This window comes from Seriola dumerili, unplaced genomic scaffold (assembly GCF_002260705.1).
Source record: "Seriola dumerili isolate Sdu_G_001 unplaced genomic scaffold, Sdu_1.0 BDQW01000822.1, whole genome shotgun sequence".
NCBI lineage: Eukaryota > Metazoa > Chordata > Actinopteri > Carangiformes > Carangidae > Seriola > Seriola dumerili.
This window is the reverse complement of record NW_019175077.1, coordinates 2,314,093-2,329,913: the sequence shown is the minus strand read 5'-3', so window position 1 is coordinate 2,329,913 and position 15,821 is coordinate 2,314,093. Positions and strand designations below refer to the sequence as shown.

General features: G+C 38.2%; 1 protein-coding gene across 1 annotated transcript in view; it reads left to right on the top strand.

Moving 5' to 3' along the window:
* The window catches only part of LOC111237274 (pleckstrin homology-like domain family B member 2), a 42,574-nt gene that overhangs the window by 111 nt on the left and 26,642 nt on the right, over positions 1-15,821 (top strand). The window contains exons 2-5 of the mRNA XM_022766308.1: positions 7,465-7,521; positions 7,780-7,903; positions 9,429-9,527; positions 10,243-10,326. Coding sequence (XP_022622029.1) covers positions 7,465-7,521; positions 7,780-7,903; positions 9,429-9,527; positions 10,243-10,326 — 364 coding nt within the window. The remainder of the gene's footprint in view (positions 1-7,464; positions 7,522-7,779; positions 7,904-9,428; positions 9,528-10,242; positions 10,327-15,821) is intronic.

Below are 15,821 nucleotides of genomic sequence, written 5' to 3'. Positions count from 1 at the left end.
AGTTTTAAAAAAAAATGCTTATGATGTCATTAATGTTTAATCGACAGCTCAGAGGGTTCTTGCCAGTGTTTGTTTCTTAATGAGCTGTTTAACGACAAGGTAAATCTTATCCGACTATAATTACAGATTTTTCTGTAAGAAAATGAAATGGTAAGTTTTTTTTCTTTCTGCGCTACTGATTAAACGTCCACCCGTACAAAAGCAGAATTATCCTACGTGATTCCACTGAAGACAAACATACAAAATAAAGATAATGAATAGATATAAAGATACAAGATTATGACCTAGACATTATATGTTTTATTATATTATTGTTGACCACGATAAAAAAAAATACCACTAATGAGTACAACATACATTTTATAGGACCCAGAAGAGAACCAATCAGTTAAGTGAATTACAACATGTGGCCTAACATGGACATCAACCAACAAATTTAAGAAATCTGACTGAGGGACAACATAAAGAAATGTAGTCTTACCACCTTCCACCTCTTTAACATCTTATATTTATTGGTATAGATTGAAGAATATGCATGTCTGTGATGTGTGAGTGTCTGTAGGAGAGTGGCATTAAATCAGCCTTTGTGTATCTATGTTGGTCTGTATGTGTATCTTTGGTGGCCTATCTATCTTGGTCCTGTGAGTTAAGTGGAAACAAGTTGCATGCAAGATAGATATATTAGGTTGTTATTAGGTTGTGCATTTATCTTTGATGGGTCCAACCACTGTACCATACCCAGACTACAGCACATCTGTGTCTTAAGTATCTTTCAAAGAGTGAAACATAAAAATCTTACCTCAGAGGGTGAACCATCAGATATTTTAGTCAAATTCAAACTTGCTGTTTATATATTCATTTAACAAAACATAACTGTTATACTAGTTTTTTATAAAAACATTACTGCATCAGAATTAGCTCATGTTAAAACCATTATGTAAAATTGGTTCTGGCCATGATGGGGAAACTAGGAGGATACAACTGTTCCATCATACGGACTCATCATAACCACTGTACTGATACGAGACTGAAAACATCTGATATGTGGTATGTGCACATATGCGTATACACATAGAATTTAGCCAGATGAAACAGCACTAAAATAAATCATCTTACAAATCTTTCAACTATTCAGTCGGGAATGCATATTTCTACCCTGTGTTGTCAAGACAATTGGAGTTTCAATATTGGTTTGATAGTTTAGAATATTAAAATAAACTTAATTTGTAATATTATTATTAGTATTTAAAATTTGCATTCTGCAAACTGAAAATCCTCTTCAGCATTTTCTCAAGAGTGGGTACTGTTTGTGTGTTTACCTGCATGTGTCAGCTGGAGAAAGTAAAAGGTTTGTTTATGCGCAGTCACTGGCTCTTGAGAGTGAACAGTGGCTGCAGTCAAATTGCCTAAAATGTCCAACACAGTAGTAACAGATCTTTGGTTTTAATGTTGATGTATGAAGGTAAATGTTTGGTTCAGTGTGTCAGCATTCCAGTATATACAACCACATTTTTTTTGAAGACCAGTGGTGCAACTTGGGGAAACCTTTTTTTGGTCCACTACTAATCTTTTCTGTCATCCCTGGATTTTTCTGTCTGTTTTTTCATTCATTTCCTTTTCTTTTGCCTCCCAGTCTCAGCCACACACTCGGTTTGTTTCTCTTGTTATCTAAAGTTCCATCTTTCTGCCTTCCTCTTTTGTTTTCTATACATAAGTCACAGTTCATTTCAGCATGCCAACTATGTGACTTATGTGGGTTATGTTTCCCTCACTGTCCCCCCTTGTCTATCTGTCATATCCAGCCCCTTGGAAACCCAAACATTTGTTGATCTCTTACCTTAGCCATCAGCTAAGGTAATCTGGGCTTTTTCAAAGACACACACACACACACACACACCCTCAATAGAAAAACAAGTTAGATTTCCTCCAACTCTGAGTCAGCTGCAATAACAATGGACTTTCTTTCCTGTGAGGATCTTGGTAAATGAAAGAAAAGTGTGAGAGAGTTTGGTTTGGTTTGAACAATCCTGGTGGATATTTGTTGTGCTTCAGCAGGGGTTCAAATTTCAGTTGTGCAAAGTTTTCAGCAAACATAGACACACGCATGACAAAGTAAATTTAAGAGTTTCTTATGGTATCAGTTCCTAAAAAGTACAGAGTTGTATAGCCTACATGTGTGTGAGTGTATGTTGTGTTTGTGACTGAGGCATTTATCAAACTAATTAAAGTCTTGTTGAAGACATTATTGCAAACAAAACAGAGAGTGTAGTGAGTTGCTCCATATGAGGGCCACTCAGAGAAAGACTTCATATTAAACAGCATCTGTGATACAATACTGGCTTTGTCAGGTGGGAGGAGAGGGTCACGCTGGAATGTAAGGGGAGGGGATGTTAGAGAGACAGAGAGATGGAGAAAGAGAGAGATAAAGACTGAAAGAAGAGTACAGCTTGGCAAGTCAGAAAAACAGGCAAGACACAGCAGAACTTCAATGAACAGATGAAACACATGTTATATTCAAAAGTAAATGGACAGAGATGAGACGGAGCAAATAAGAAGAAAGAAGAGAAGAAAGAAGAGTTGTCTTGGCTTCAGATCAATAAAAAGAGAGAGACAAAGACAAAGGGAAAGGAGATCTTGTGACAATCAATCCTGTGACTCCATTTACTCACATTTTGAAGAGCAGCTGAAGATTTTGGGAAATTGTATTACTCATAAACCAAGGAGCAGACATACACAATCACACAACATACTGTATATGACACCCTAACACACACATGAACACTACAAAATACACAGGCACTACATATTCAGGCAGATGTAGTGTCAGTTTGTCCTGTCGTCTTGCAAAATGTGTGCAGAGAGGTTAATCATATCAATAAATAAGTCTACACACTGCTCAGCACATTGAACACATGGGTTGCTTTGTTTGCAAAGCAAGTGTATGAAACCAGCCAAATTTTATTTCTGTAGTATGTCTTCAGCATAGACTGTATATAAAGAGGTCTACAGCCAGCTGAAGTCCCTCAATCTAAAAACCCATATACATATTTGTCCATTCTCTCTGATCATACCCCAGCTCCTAGCCATCATCTTGAGGAGCTGTTTGCTTCAAAACACTCTCTAATGAACCTACTAATCCACCACAACTTAAGGAACGTGCAACTAGACAAAAGACAAGCAAATGAATCAATTTGACAGCACATGTGCTGCAAATACACACAACATAATCAAATAGACAAACACACTGCTAATACTCACATCACAACCAAATAGACAAACATGCTGTAAGTTGTTTGGTTGTGTGTCACATGCACAGAAAAAGCAGATAGCCAATATTAAATATCTGCAATGAAAGTAGAAAAGAACAATACTGCTAATTTGCCTGTTGGATGTTCTTCTGTGCTTACTACCTTCTGCAATTGTTATTGTGTGATTGCACGTCACTAATCCTTCACGCTTGCAGCTGGCTCCAAAGCTTAAATAATGAAAACATGATGTATCAAGAATATCTCAAAAATTATAAATGCTAAAACACGGAAACTTAAAAGCATAAAAATGGTAGCGATAGCGCCACCATGTAGAGAGAAAACACTAAATATTTCACAATACTTCTGCTAATATCTTGGGAAACGTTAGGCAAAGAAAATATGGATTCAGTACATGATGCAGAAGAGATTGTTATAGGTCACGCCCATTTGTGTCATAAAAAAATTCCCACCATTTTGAATTATTAACACTTTTTTGTCTACCTATCCCTCATCATTGATCCAAGCTTTACCAAACACATATTGTGTTTAGATGACACTGACCACAGCTCTTATCTTAGATATCTCTTATAGAGATATTATGTATAATTTTTCCATGATTGGCTAACTATTTTTTGTGGGTATGGACATATTAATTCAATGTGTTATAATTCTTGAATGCTTTATCCAATTGCAATCAAATTTGGATCACTTGAACAGACTGACACCCTGAATAAGACTGCTGAGTTTCATGCAATTTTGCCTCTAAGGGGTTCTATGGCAAAAATAACAATTCTGGTGAAAAGCTGATATCTCATATAATTAATGAGTTATTAGAATTAATGTTAAAAGAAAGTATCTCAATCATTCCAACTACGGCGCCAAAAAATTCTGTTCCAAATCAGTGACATTTACAACAGTGGGAATTGTACTATGATGTGGTTATGAGAATGCTGTCTGCAACACAGACAGCAAAAATGATGCAGAAGATAAATGAAACAGAAGAAAAGACAAAACAGATGGAGAGGAAATACAGAAGAGAGGAGAGAGTAGACAGAGGGATGAAAGCAGAGGATGAAGAAAATGAAAGGATAAGATAAAACAGTCCAAGAATGCTGGGTCTTTCCCTCTTGTTTTATGATTCCTTTTTTATGATTCCTCTCTCTATCTTCCATTGCTTTCCCTTTTTCCATCAGTCCATATATCCCTCGCCTTCTCTCTTTCTCCATCTCTGTCCCCAGATGCAGGGTAAACAAAGCGTTTTGGGGAGACTCAGCTGTTCTACAGATGGGAACAAAGAGAGATTGTGTGTCCATGCACTGTCTCTTCTTGAGTCCTTGTGATTTTAAAACCATTGTGTATTTACAAAGTTTTTTGCTAGTCTGCAATTATTTAAAGTATTAGTTCAGGTGTAAACCAGATCAAGGGTTATAAGTGGGTCAGGGCTGCCTATTTAGGATATTTTCACATTGGTCAGCTTTCCCATAAAAGGAAAAATTTACCATTGAAAAGTATGACTAAGATGTTTATTAGATAAAGGCCATAACGGCAAAAGTCTTTATAAGCATATTATTTGTGTTTACCGCTACATTCTACATACCTACAATTACCTAAACCATCTAGTAGTCCAGAATACATTATAGCATCAGGTTTGGTGTTTTGATCTGAGACTAAGGAGAATCTTAGGATGTCAGAACTGGAATCTGGAAATCTAGAGGGGGGCTCGACACACCTCACTGCTCTGCTTCAACTAGAGCACAACAAGGCCAAAGACTTGTCTTGACCTGCCCATACTGGAGCTCACCTGGTGAAAGAAGGCGCAGGGAGGCTATACAAAGAAAGAGAACAACCAAGACACAATGAGGAGGAACAATGGAGTAAAGACAGGAGAGGCTATTTGTGAGGGAAGGGGAGGGTCAAGGAGGCCGAAAAGGGAATACAGGAAGGGAAGAAGCGGGAGGAGAAAGGAGGAGAATAAAATCTTGTCACTGCACTAAAAGCAGTCTCCCTTGAATTTGAAATCTGACTTTGACCTCCATTTCTCATTTGGTCTTCCTAACACTTGTCTAGCTGATGTTGCCATCATACATGGTGTGTTTGCTTTGTCTACACCAGTGATGGAAAAAAAATCTGTGGAATGTGGGGCCTCATATCTTCATGTGATAACAAAAAGAGCTGATGTGTGACTTTATTTGTGGATGTTTGTGTGTTTTTAAGAGTAATAAGGGTATGAGGATGGTGTGTGCGTGTGTTTAAAAGCAATAGGGGTGTCAAAGCAGTAGAGGAAGTGAGCTCAGAAAGGAAGCTGGCACTGAATTAGAGGAAGTGGTATGGAGCTGACTTTGATTTTGCACTTCCTCTGCTGGTGATTGGAGGAAAGAAAGAAAAGAGAGGGGAGTGACACTAAAAAGGCAGGAGGATGAGGCAAGGAGAGAAGGAGAGAAAAGAAAAGAAGACAGTAAAAACAGTAAGAGAAAGAGAAAAATCATTTTACGAAAAGGAAGGAAACATTAAAAAAAAGATACTAATGGTAAAAACTGTGGGCAGGATAACAAGGAGAGTGAAGAGAAAATAAGGAAAGAGATGACAGAAGGTACAAAAGGAGAAGTGTTTGGGGTGGTTTCCCATATGCTTCAATCATCTGTGTTTTGGAGAGAAGCATTTTACTAATCCAGCTGGGTGCGTGTGCATGTGTTTGTGCTGTTGAATGGGTGTTTATGAAAATCGGAGTTAGCAGGACTGTTTTAAGCTTTTTGAATTGTAGGGTAAGGCAGGGGTTGTCCTTGACACTGGATCTCACTGTATTTACTCACACATTTTTAAGGCATTTTTGATTCAGTTTAATGTTATTTTGCTCTGTTTGAATTCCTCTTAATGGTTTATCATTCTTGTTCTTTTCACTGCCCCCTCAATATTTCCAACTCAAACATTTTAACTTGAAGTTATCTTCATCAGGGACCCTCACTGTCAATCAATACAAAATAAAAATAGTCATAGAACCAAAGCTAGAAGTTTGTCATGAGGTGGATGTATGAGAGAAATGCCAAAATCAAAGGTTTATCTCCTTGTGAGCATGAATTTTCTAACATCTTCCTGTTACATTGTAACATGTTTTGATTGGTCATGACATAACTTGACATTTGAACTGTGGCATAAGAGGAAAGCTAATGGAGTATCTAAAATGGTAGGGGTTCATCCTATGTAGAGCAGAACTGTGGAGCACTTGGAAAATTTAGAAGTGGATTTTGATATTTCTTGTTGAAATTTTGGTTTTAAGGTGGCAGATGTCAGGGGGACATTCAAATTCGTAAGAATCACCCTCTGATGACCAGGAATATCTCTTCAATGTTTAATTGTAATATGATCTGTAGTTGTCAAGATATCTTGCTCTGGCTGAACAGACACATCATACAACTAATGGATATTGCTATCCTTTGGTCCTACAGGCAGTTGGATAAAAACAAAACTAACTGACTGGGGCCAGTGAAAAGAGGATTGCCCAATTTATAGTAAAATCTATTTCAATATAATTGTGTATTATTTGATATGAGTTACTATTATTGCCTGACAGTTCCTAGATGAATCATAGCAACATTAAAAACCGAAGCTGCCATTTTACTGGGATGGCATGATCAGGTTTATATTTAATTTTTATTGTTTCCTCGTCTTGTATCTCATGTGCTATCTCCCTATATCTGTCACACACATACATATCCACAGACACTGACTTATATGTCAACGCAAACACACTTTCCCCATACACCTTATATGTTGCCTTCTCTCTCTCACACACACATTCACAAAAACACATGCACATTCAAAGCACCAGGCAGTGTAATGGCAGACCATAATTAACAAGTTGTGGGAACAATGTTTTCATGGAACATTTCTGCCAGTTCTTCCCACTGCTAACCAGCTTTGGTTGTGTGTGTGTGTGTGTGTGTGTGTGTGTGTGTGTGTGTGTGTGTGTGTGTGTGTGTGTGTGTGTGTGTGTGTGCGTGTCTGTCTGCGTGTGTGGTATTTTCCCCTTTCACACAGATAATTCCTCTCATGTGGGATCTGAGCAGAAGTGTTAAATTTTTGTACTTATGTGACCCTACTCTTGCCTTTCTACATGTACTATACAGTATGTATACTATATTTGTGTCTGTGTGTATATGCTACCACTTTCCACATAGCCACTTTACATGATTTGCTTTTTTCTCCATATTTACTGCAGGACTCTGAGATGATGTTTCAACCAGAATCAGACCAGATGTCTCCAGCTGAACCCAAGGTTAGAGAATATACACAATCACACATGCTATGATGCTATGTCATTCATCAACAAATTATGAAATGTATGTATTTCAAAACCCTTTATTCAAAGGTAAAGAGCCAAATCCATATGAAATAAATTATCATTCTGCAGAATATTTTTGAGGGTCGGATTTCATGGAGGTCTATGTTTTTCTTGTCTTCAGAGGACAAAGAATTTACTAAATAAATAAATAAATTGTGTGCAAGACTGACCTTTCCACTCTGATGCTTGCAGTCTCCATCGCTAGATCTGATCGACACAGGGAAGGGGCTGAAGGTCCAGACAGCCACACCTCATCTAGTTAGCCTGGGCAGTGGAAGGCTGAGTGTGGCCATCACCCTTCTGCCACTGAAAGAAGGTAACACACATGCTGTATAGAAATATATAGTATATAGTCCTTGGGGTAGGATTACCAGGTCAAACAGTAGCCATCCATCTTCAACTCCCACACCAATGCCATGGATCACGGAATTGTCAAATGTAATTTTTCACCAGTCATGTAAAACTGTCACCTGAAAGTCCCCTCCCTCATTGCTTTGTTTCCCTGCCTTTTCTGCTGTACTGCTCTTCTCTTTTTCCCTCTCTCTGCCCTCCCATCGCTTCATTTTCTTGAGTCCTGGAGAGGCATGAGTCGAATGGTGTGATTGGGGAAAGTGATACTCTATACTGGGTCACAGTAAAGTCAAGGAGCCAATACCACTATCTCTCACAGGAAAACTGAAAACCCATATTTACACTAGTTACACCATCCACATCCCTGGTAATTTCTGTTTATTTTCACTTGAAGTGAGAATTATTCCACTTATTGCTTAATGCACAGCCTGAACACACAGTAAACCATCCAAAAATGACAATACTGTGCTAACAGACCATAACCCAAACATATTAAAACACTGATGACTCACACTGCATGGTTTCAGGACAGTGTCTTATACACAGAGTGAAATCACCCACTACAACAAATTGAAATACAGAAATCCACATTATTCCGTTGGAATGTAATATTCAAATAATATTACATATGTTACACACACACACACACACACACACACACACACACACACACACACATGAACACATTGACAGCAGATTAGAAACGTTAAAATAAAGGGATTATCTGTCTTTAGCTGGATAACAGTTTCCACTGTTAGACTCACGTATACTTCTAGAGTTAACATGTCTTGCATGGATAACAGCACTCTCTTTGTATTTCTAATTCAGAGACAGAGAAAGTTCATTTTTTCTCCTTTTTGCAATGAAAAAACTATATCAGCACTAGTTTTATACTTTTTAAAATGGTAGAGGTAAAGTCAGGATGCAAGAACATTAATTGTTGTCCATAGCAGTTGCTTACTTTATAAGTATAAGTGTGATTTTAGTCACAGTATAAATGGTGCTAAAATTAGGGTAAAGTTTACAAATACAGTTAAAAGGCTGATTGTAATAGCAGAGTCAGCACTGGGACATTTTAAATCTTGCTTTATCATTGTTCGATGTATAACCGTTGCCACACACTTTCACAATCCCGTCTTGGTGTGCCCTTTCATTTCAGTGCGGAATGCCAACAATGTGAGCAAGCCCTGTTAGGAGAACTAGGGTTCTATTTTTCTCCACAATGAGTCCACTGAAGAAGCACCAGTTCAAATTCATAGTACTGCAGTATTCCTTTTATCACAGGCCACAAATATAGTTCAAAAAGACATAGTTGCATTTGGGTATCAGTTTAAGTTTCACTTGTAAAGATGCTGTCAAAGAGTATTTGATACTACAGAGACATGCAGATCTACATGATGTTTAATTCACTAATTAAAGCCTGATTTTAATTCAATATTGTCTACATTTTTTATTCTACTGATGATAACGTGTATGTCTTGATGTTCCAGGGGTGACCCGCATAGGCCGAGAGGATGCTCCAATCCCTCAAGATATCACCATCCAGGGGCCTAGTATCGAGGCAGAGCACTGTCTCATCATCAATGAAGGTTAGTGTCATTTCACTTTCTCTGAAATGAATTCATAAAACTGGCATGCCTCTTGAATAAACATCTTTACATTGCTAAGTGTAGAAAGGCCAGTGCCTCATCCTTTAATCAACAAAGCTTTCAATATTAGTGTATAATCTTACTTTTTGTAAAACTATTGAATCTACTGAAAACAATTCTGCCAGGGAAGTGAGATTATAATATTTGAAATAATATAATATTTATTTTGTCAAACTTGTAAAGAGCTGATCTGCTACCAGTTCACTAAGTAATAAATGCTGGGCTCTTTTGTCTCATTTTAAGAGGATTAAATAGTACAACAAAACTGCAACAGAATCAGATGAATTACCATAATACACTGGATAAGAATAATCTTTTAACAAAAAGTATGTTTAAAGATAAATACGGGATTGAATTAACTATTTAGCTGGGTATCTGTCTGCACACATACTGTACAGTGTATTAAGTGGTTGAAGGAAAATGATCTTTGCTTTTAATGCAATTGATGTTTCTTTGCGGCACATTTTATATGTTTTTTTACCAGAAGCTTTCAGACTAAAAGCCTTTTAATGATGGTGGTTTCATGTGTATGTTATAATTAAAATTGATAGTTCTTTAGAAGTCATCTTTCAGCTGTAGTTCAAAATCTTAATAGTGGATAGTATGAATGAAAGTATGTTTAAAGCTGACCCTCTTCTCATTACCAATATAACAGGAGGGGTGGTGACCCTGGACCCCTGTGGTCACCTCTGCAGTTTGGATGGAGTCCAAATCACTGTGCCTACACCGCTTACACAGGGTAAGAGCTGCAGTGTATAAACTTTGAGATATTGCCACCTACTGGTCAATAGTAGTAAAGGGGTAGACTAAAGTTAATTTCAATGCATCAACTGTATGTTCTTCCACTATTTCATAGTGTGTGTGTGTGTGTGTGTGTGTGTGTGTGTGTGTGTGTGTGTGTGTGTGTGTGTGTGTGTGTGTGAAAGAGAGTGAGTGGTTAGTTTGTGGTTTGGTTAACCTGCATTCCTTTCAGTGGGTGTATGAGTCATATGGGCACATTTAACGTTGTGCTGACATTCTGCATGGGAACAACTGTATGTTCTTCCACTATTTCATAGTGTGTGTGTGTGTGTGTGTGTGTGTGTGTGTGTGTGTGTGCGTGCGTGCGTGTGTTTGTGAGTATATGCACATAAATGTATGGGCTTATGTGTATGAGAGCATTTCCACATGTTTGTGTATATGTTTTGATTAATGGAGTGCATGCGTGTGCACCTCTGGTTCTGGTTTGGTTTTATTTGTCATGGTTTGGAACAGCTAGCTGCTTCAATGAGTCACAGCTTCCAGAAACTGAAGGGGTTACACTACTCTTCAAATTCTATTATATTAGACTGCAGAAAACTGGCAACACACACACACACACACAAACAGAGTAGCAATAACAAATTCTAATGCATTCTTATCTTTCTCTCTGCCCCTGCCACATCCCTGTGTCTGCCTGTATCTTGATCTGTTTATCTCTTGTCTGCCTGTCCTCTCTCTTCTCTCTTCTCCCAATTTCCCTTGATTTTTGCAACTGCAGAGCTCCTCCTGCTTCACATGTTTTTCCTTCTGTGATACTTCCCACTCTGTTACTTCTTTTTTCTTTCACATTCTTATTTCATAGAACATGCAGCACAGTGACTTTTCCTTCCCCATGTGTCCATCTGTTCTGTGTACTCTTTTCTCCTTTTCATTGTGTCCTGTGTGGCCTGGCTGTTTTCAGTTAAATATTGACAAGCCTATTTATCTTCCCGCTGTGTCTGGCTGATTCAAATATTGACATCACATGAGGCCAGGGGATCATGAGGTAGGGGTTGGGGAAAGGATTGAAAGGGTTAAAAAAGTTAAAAGGGCATGGTTTGGAAAATTATGCAGAGAGAGACTGAGAGAGAAAGAGAGAGAGAGCAGCATCTTTTGTGAATATATGCTGGTCTCATAAGCTCTGGGTTGAGTTAGTCTAACCACACACACAAACACACATATACACACTGGAGGGCTGTCTGGAGATGATTAGCTATGTTTAGGAAGTGATCTGTTCTGTATTTAGGACTTGACCTGGAATCACATGAGCTTCACTCCTAACAGCTACAAGTCACTTGTAGAATATAATAATAATATGTTATACAGCATAATAACAGCAATGATGACAATGACAGTCATTGTGTCCCAATAACAGCACTGACAAACAGGCAGTATAATGGGCCTTCTTAATTCTTAATTCTAATGTAGTTTACAAAGGTTAACATCTCTTTCTGCGTATTATATCCAGTGCATCTTGCAGTTATTTTTACATGATGTTTTTGTCAGTTCACATGTCAGTATAGTTTGAGTACAAAACTCAATCTCCCAGCAATCACACCGGTATAAAGCAAATGCAAATCTATCTGCTGAACAAAACACAGCTGCTCTAATGGCCACTCTCCTTTTCTTTTCCTCTACACACATACACAGCCTGCACACTGTCAATGGGTTCATGTTGTGTGTTCATGTTTTGAATGGTTGCAAATAACAAAGCATCTGAAAGAAACAAGAAACAGTTTAGACAAGACTTTGGCCATGGGGCAAAGTTCTATCTAAAAGTTTATTATTTGCTTTTCAGTATTATCTCTCCCTCCTAAATTCTTCCACTCTTTCTTTAACCAGTCAATATGTTTGGCATACCCTTAAATCTTTACATGCTCCTTCTCTAGCTATCTTAGAAGTCAAATTAATCACTTCTTAAATGAATTAGATCAAAGTCTGCATAAAAACAAACCACCAGTTTTACAAGGTTTTTCAGTCAGTCTCTATGGGCCAACTGGTTTGGCGTTACACTGGTCCAAGGTATTTCAAAGAAAAGAAGAAAAATTGGTAGGTAGACAAAGAAAAGCTGAGGGGGCGTCCACCAAATACCTCACTATCTATCGTCTTTAAACCTGCCAATTACAGAAGGGGGTGATGGCGTATTTTGCTCTTAGTTTACATGTGGTTTTTAATTACTTACACTCGTTGTTCTTCTCTTTTGCATGTTGTTTTGAAGATGTATATTTCAATCATGATATTGGGTTTCTCGACAGTATTTTACACCGTTCTCTCTCGTAAATCCTGAGCCTCCAACCCCTTTTAACCAATAAGTGGTACAGTCCCAGACTCTGGATAGTGGACGGTAAATTTGTGAACTTTCTTCTACACGGAGTAAGGACGACTGAAGAGGCGTTTTTACCGTGGAGGAAAGAGCCAGAGAACAACACAGACCGTCAGCGGTGTAGCGACATAGTTTTTTTTTCTTTTCTTACCAGAAGTTCTTTTGAGTAGCTTGTTATATTAATTTATGAGACGTTAAAGGGAAGAACATTGATTTTCTTTCGTTATAAGTGCTTACTGAATGGAAATAAAAAGGTTTGTGACTGATTTCTGTGATCTCTAACAAATGTAACAAAGTAGCGTTGTATTTACTCAGGCATGGTTTTGACGCTCTTCTACTTTGGCACTTCTACTACTACTGGACTGTATCCGTTTTATGCTACGTTATCCTTCTACCATACAATTTTCGTAAAGTAAATATTATGTTGTACCTATTTGCGATGTTATATGTTACCTTCATATTACTTACCACTTGTATGTGGTAATGTTTTCAAACTAGGCTCACAAGCTCTTTGAACAGGTTATCAATCTTACATTTTCTAGTCGTCATCATCAGTCGATACCTTTATTTGAAGATTGTCTTAATTGACACTTAACTAAGAAGGGTAAGCTTCTACTACCAGCCAGGATAAACAGCATTTGCTTAATAGCTGTTAATATAGACTTTCCTTTAAAAATAATCAAACGCCCATGAGATTGGCCACAATGGAAGCTGCTAAAAATATATATTAAGTCTCATCTGTCACCATAGATCAGTGGAAATATGAACGCATTGAGGAAAATCACTGAATTCAGGTGTATCTGCCTTTACTCTTTAACTTAATGCTTTTTTTGACTTTTTAAAAATGGCATAAGTCTGTAAAGCACAGTTTCACATGGCATATTCTTTCAGCAGGGCTGGAGTTGTGAATCAGTGCAGATACTCAATGCAATCCAACCCTCTCAAGGAAGTTGAATTTATTATTTGTAGCCAAACTCTGGAAGCACACCATCACAAACAGTTGGTTGTTGCAATTTGCCAGCACCTTTTGATGGAAATAACCTTGGTGTTCATGCCTTTGGGTCATATATTAGCTGACAGGTTCAAAGACTGATGTGAGTGTATGTGACAAAAAGAACTAGCCTAAGGCCACAAAGACAGGCTCAGTCGTTCGGATACCTGACATTTGAAAACAAAACCTGCTTCAATTTTCTGGATGTATTGTGTTCATAAGTCTTTCTTCAGCCTGCCTCTTGCACATTTCCCCTCTTATATTATAAAGACAAATGAGAAATACGTCCTACGTTATCAGTTTGTGTTTACCTTTCTTTCTGATAGATAAGAAGTTGTTGATGTTGTCTTTACCCGTGGTTGTCTCCTGGCCTGTGAACTTTGCTTGAAAGAAGTTGGGTGGGACGTTGGAGTGATGCTTAACGGGTAAGATTTGAGAGAGAACAGGGAGAAGATGGCTACTGAGCGGGTGAGGTGTGTGTGTGTGTGTGTGTGTGTGTGTGTGTGTGTGTGTGTGTGTGTGTGTGTGTGTGTGTGTGTGAGTGAGAGAGTGTGTGAAAAATTGTGTTTATGGTGTTACTGCTGGTCCTCTGTTCCCCAGAGAGGGTTAATTTGTGGTTTTCAGGCCAATTTACACTTCCACTGGGACCTGTCTGTGTATACATCTTCATGACTGAGTAAATTCAGCTTTAGTTTACTACCATGTAGATTTTCAGGATCATAGAAAAATTTTGAAGACAACATGTTTACATGCAATTTGAGAAAATAAATGGGGGATAATTTCCAATTTTTTGATTGTGATCACTTAGGACACAATTGTGACCAATTAGGAGGTCATGTGATCTTTGTAATTGGTTTATTTTTCATTCTGACCTACTAGTCTCAAATTGGCAGTTCCTCCACTTATGTTAACCAAATAGAGAAACAGTTTGAAGTTTCCTCTCCCATAACATTGTGGTGAGACTAGTTTGGTTCATTCTGATCTATATAGAGACAGAAATTGACTCCAGACGTGATACAGATGTAGGGGACATTTGTGTCATCAAAGACTCTGAGGTCTGACTTTGTAGATCACAAACTTTCAATTATCCTATAAATGTATATACAAGCTAATTTCAAGTTTTATTGTTGTTAAAGAAGGTCTCTGCATGTGTTTTTGTTTGGGGAGGGGGGGCATGCTTCCACATGGGAGGCAAACTCAATTTGCTGGTAAACGAGTAAACGCGTGAATAAGATTAAACATGTTTGTTGTGGATAGTATGTCTTTGTGTGTGACTGTCGTGGGGAGTGAGCATGTGTGTGTCCTAACTTGTACAAAAAGTTATTTAGGACAGCAGGCTTAAAGTTAGTCTGTGTGTAAGCAGTTACGATGAGAGTTTTGTGATAGGATGCTGTGTTTTCTTGAAAGGGTATCACAGATGGATTTTAGGATGGGAGGGAGGAGAGGATTAGTTAATAGTTATTTGTTAGCTAAGTAGTTGAGAAGAAATAGAAAGGGTTAGGGGTAGAAATAGAAAGGCGGGGGCGGGGTTGCTGTGAACAAATCAGGGTGATGCACTTTACCCTCAACTTTAAAGGTTGCACATGGCGAGACAATTGAGGCTAGGAAATTAGATTTTTACAAGAGCTGTGTGTGTGTGTGTGTGTGTGTGTGTGTGTGTGTGTGTGTGTGTGTGTGTGTGTGTGTGTGCACGCGCATGCCTGTGTGTTTGCTGTTGTGCAAATTACTGAGCTACTGGGAGTCCTTAGGCAGGCACTGTAACAAGACATGTTCCCACACACATAGCTACATAGAGCATTTTGATGACATGCACTCACATTAATCATGTCTGGCAATGCGAAACCCATATTATTAGATCTTGCTCACACTAGCTGACAAGGTTAATGTGTATGTGTGTTTCTGTTTTTTTTTTCCTCACAGAGACACACATCTTTTGATCTCTCTGTCATGATGCCACTTCCTCACAGTTTGTGCCCAAACCTGCAAAACTGTTTACATAAAGTATATTTAAGAGGTTTACAGTTTAGCTGTGTAGTCTAAACATTTCTTAGACTGTTTTCATGTGTGTGTGGTGTTAGCACCATCTCACCGCTGCACTCAGGCCTGTGCTGAGACACTGCAGCTTTTGAAGGCAAGAAAA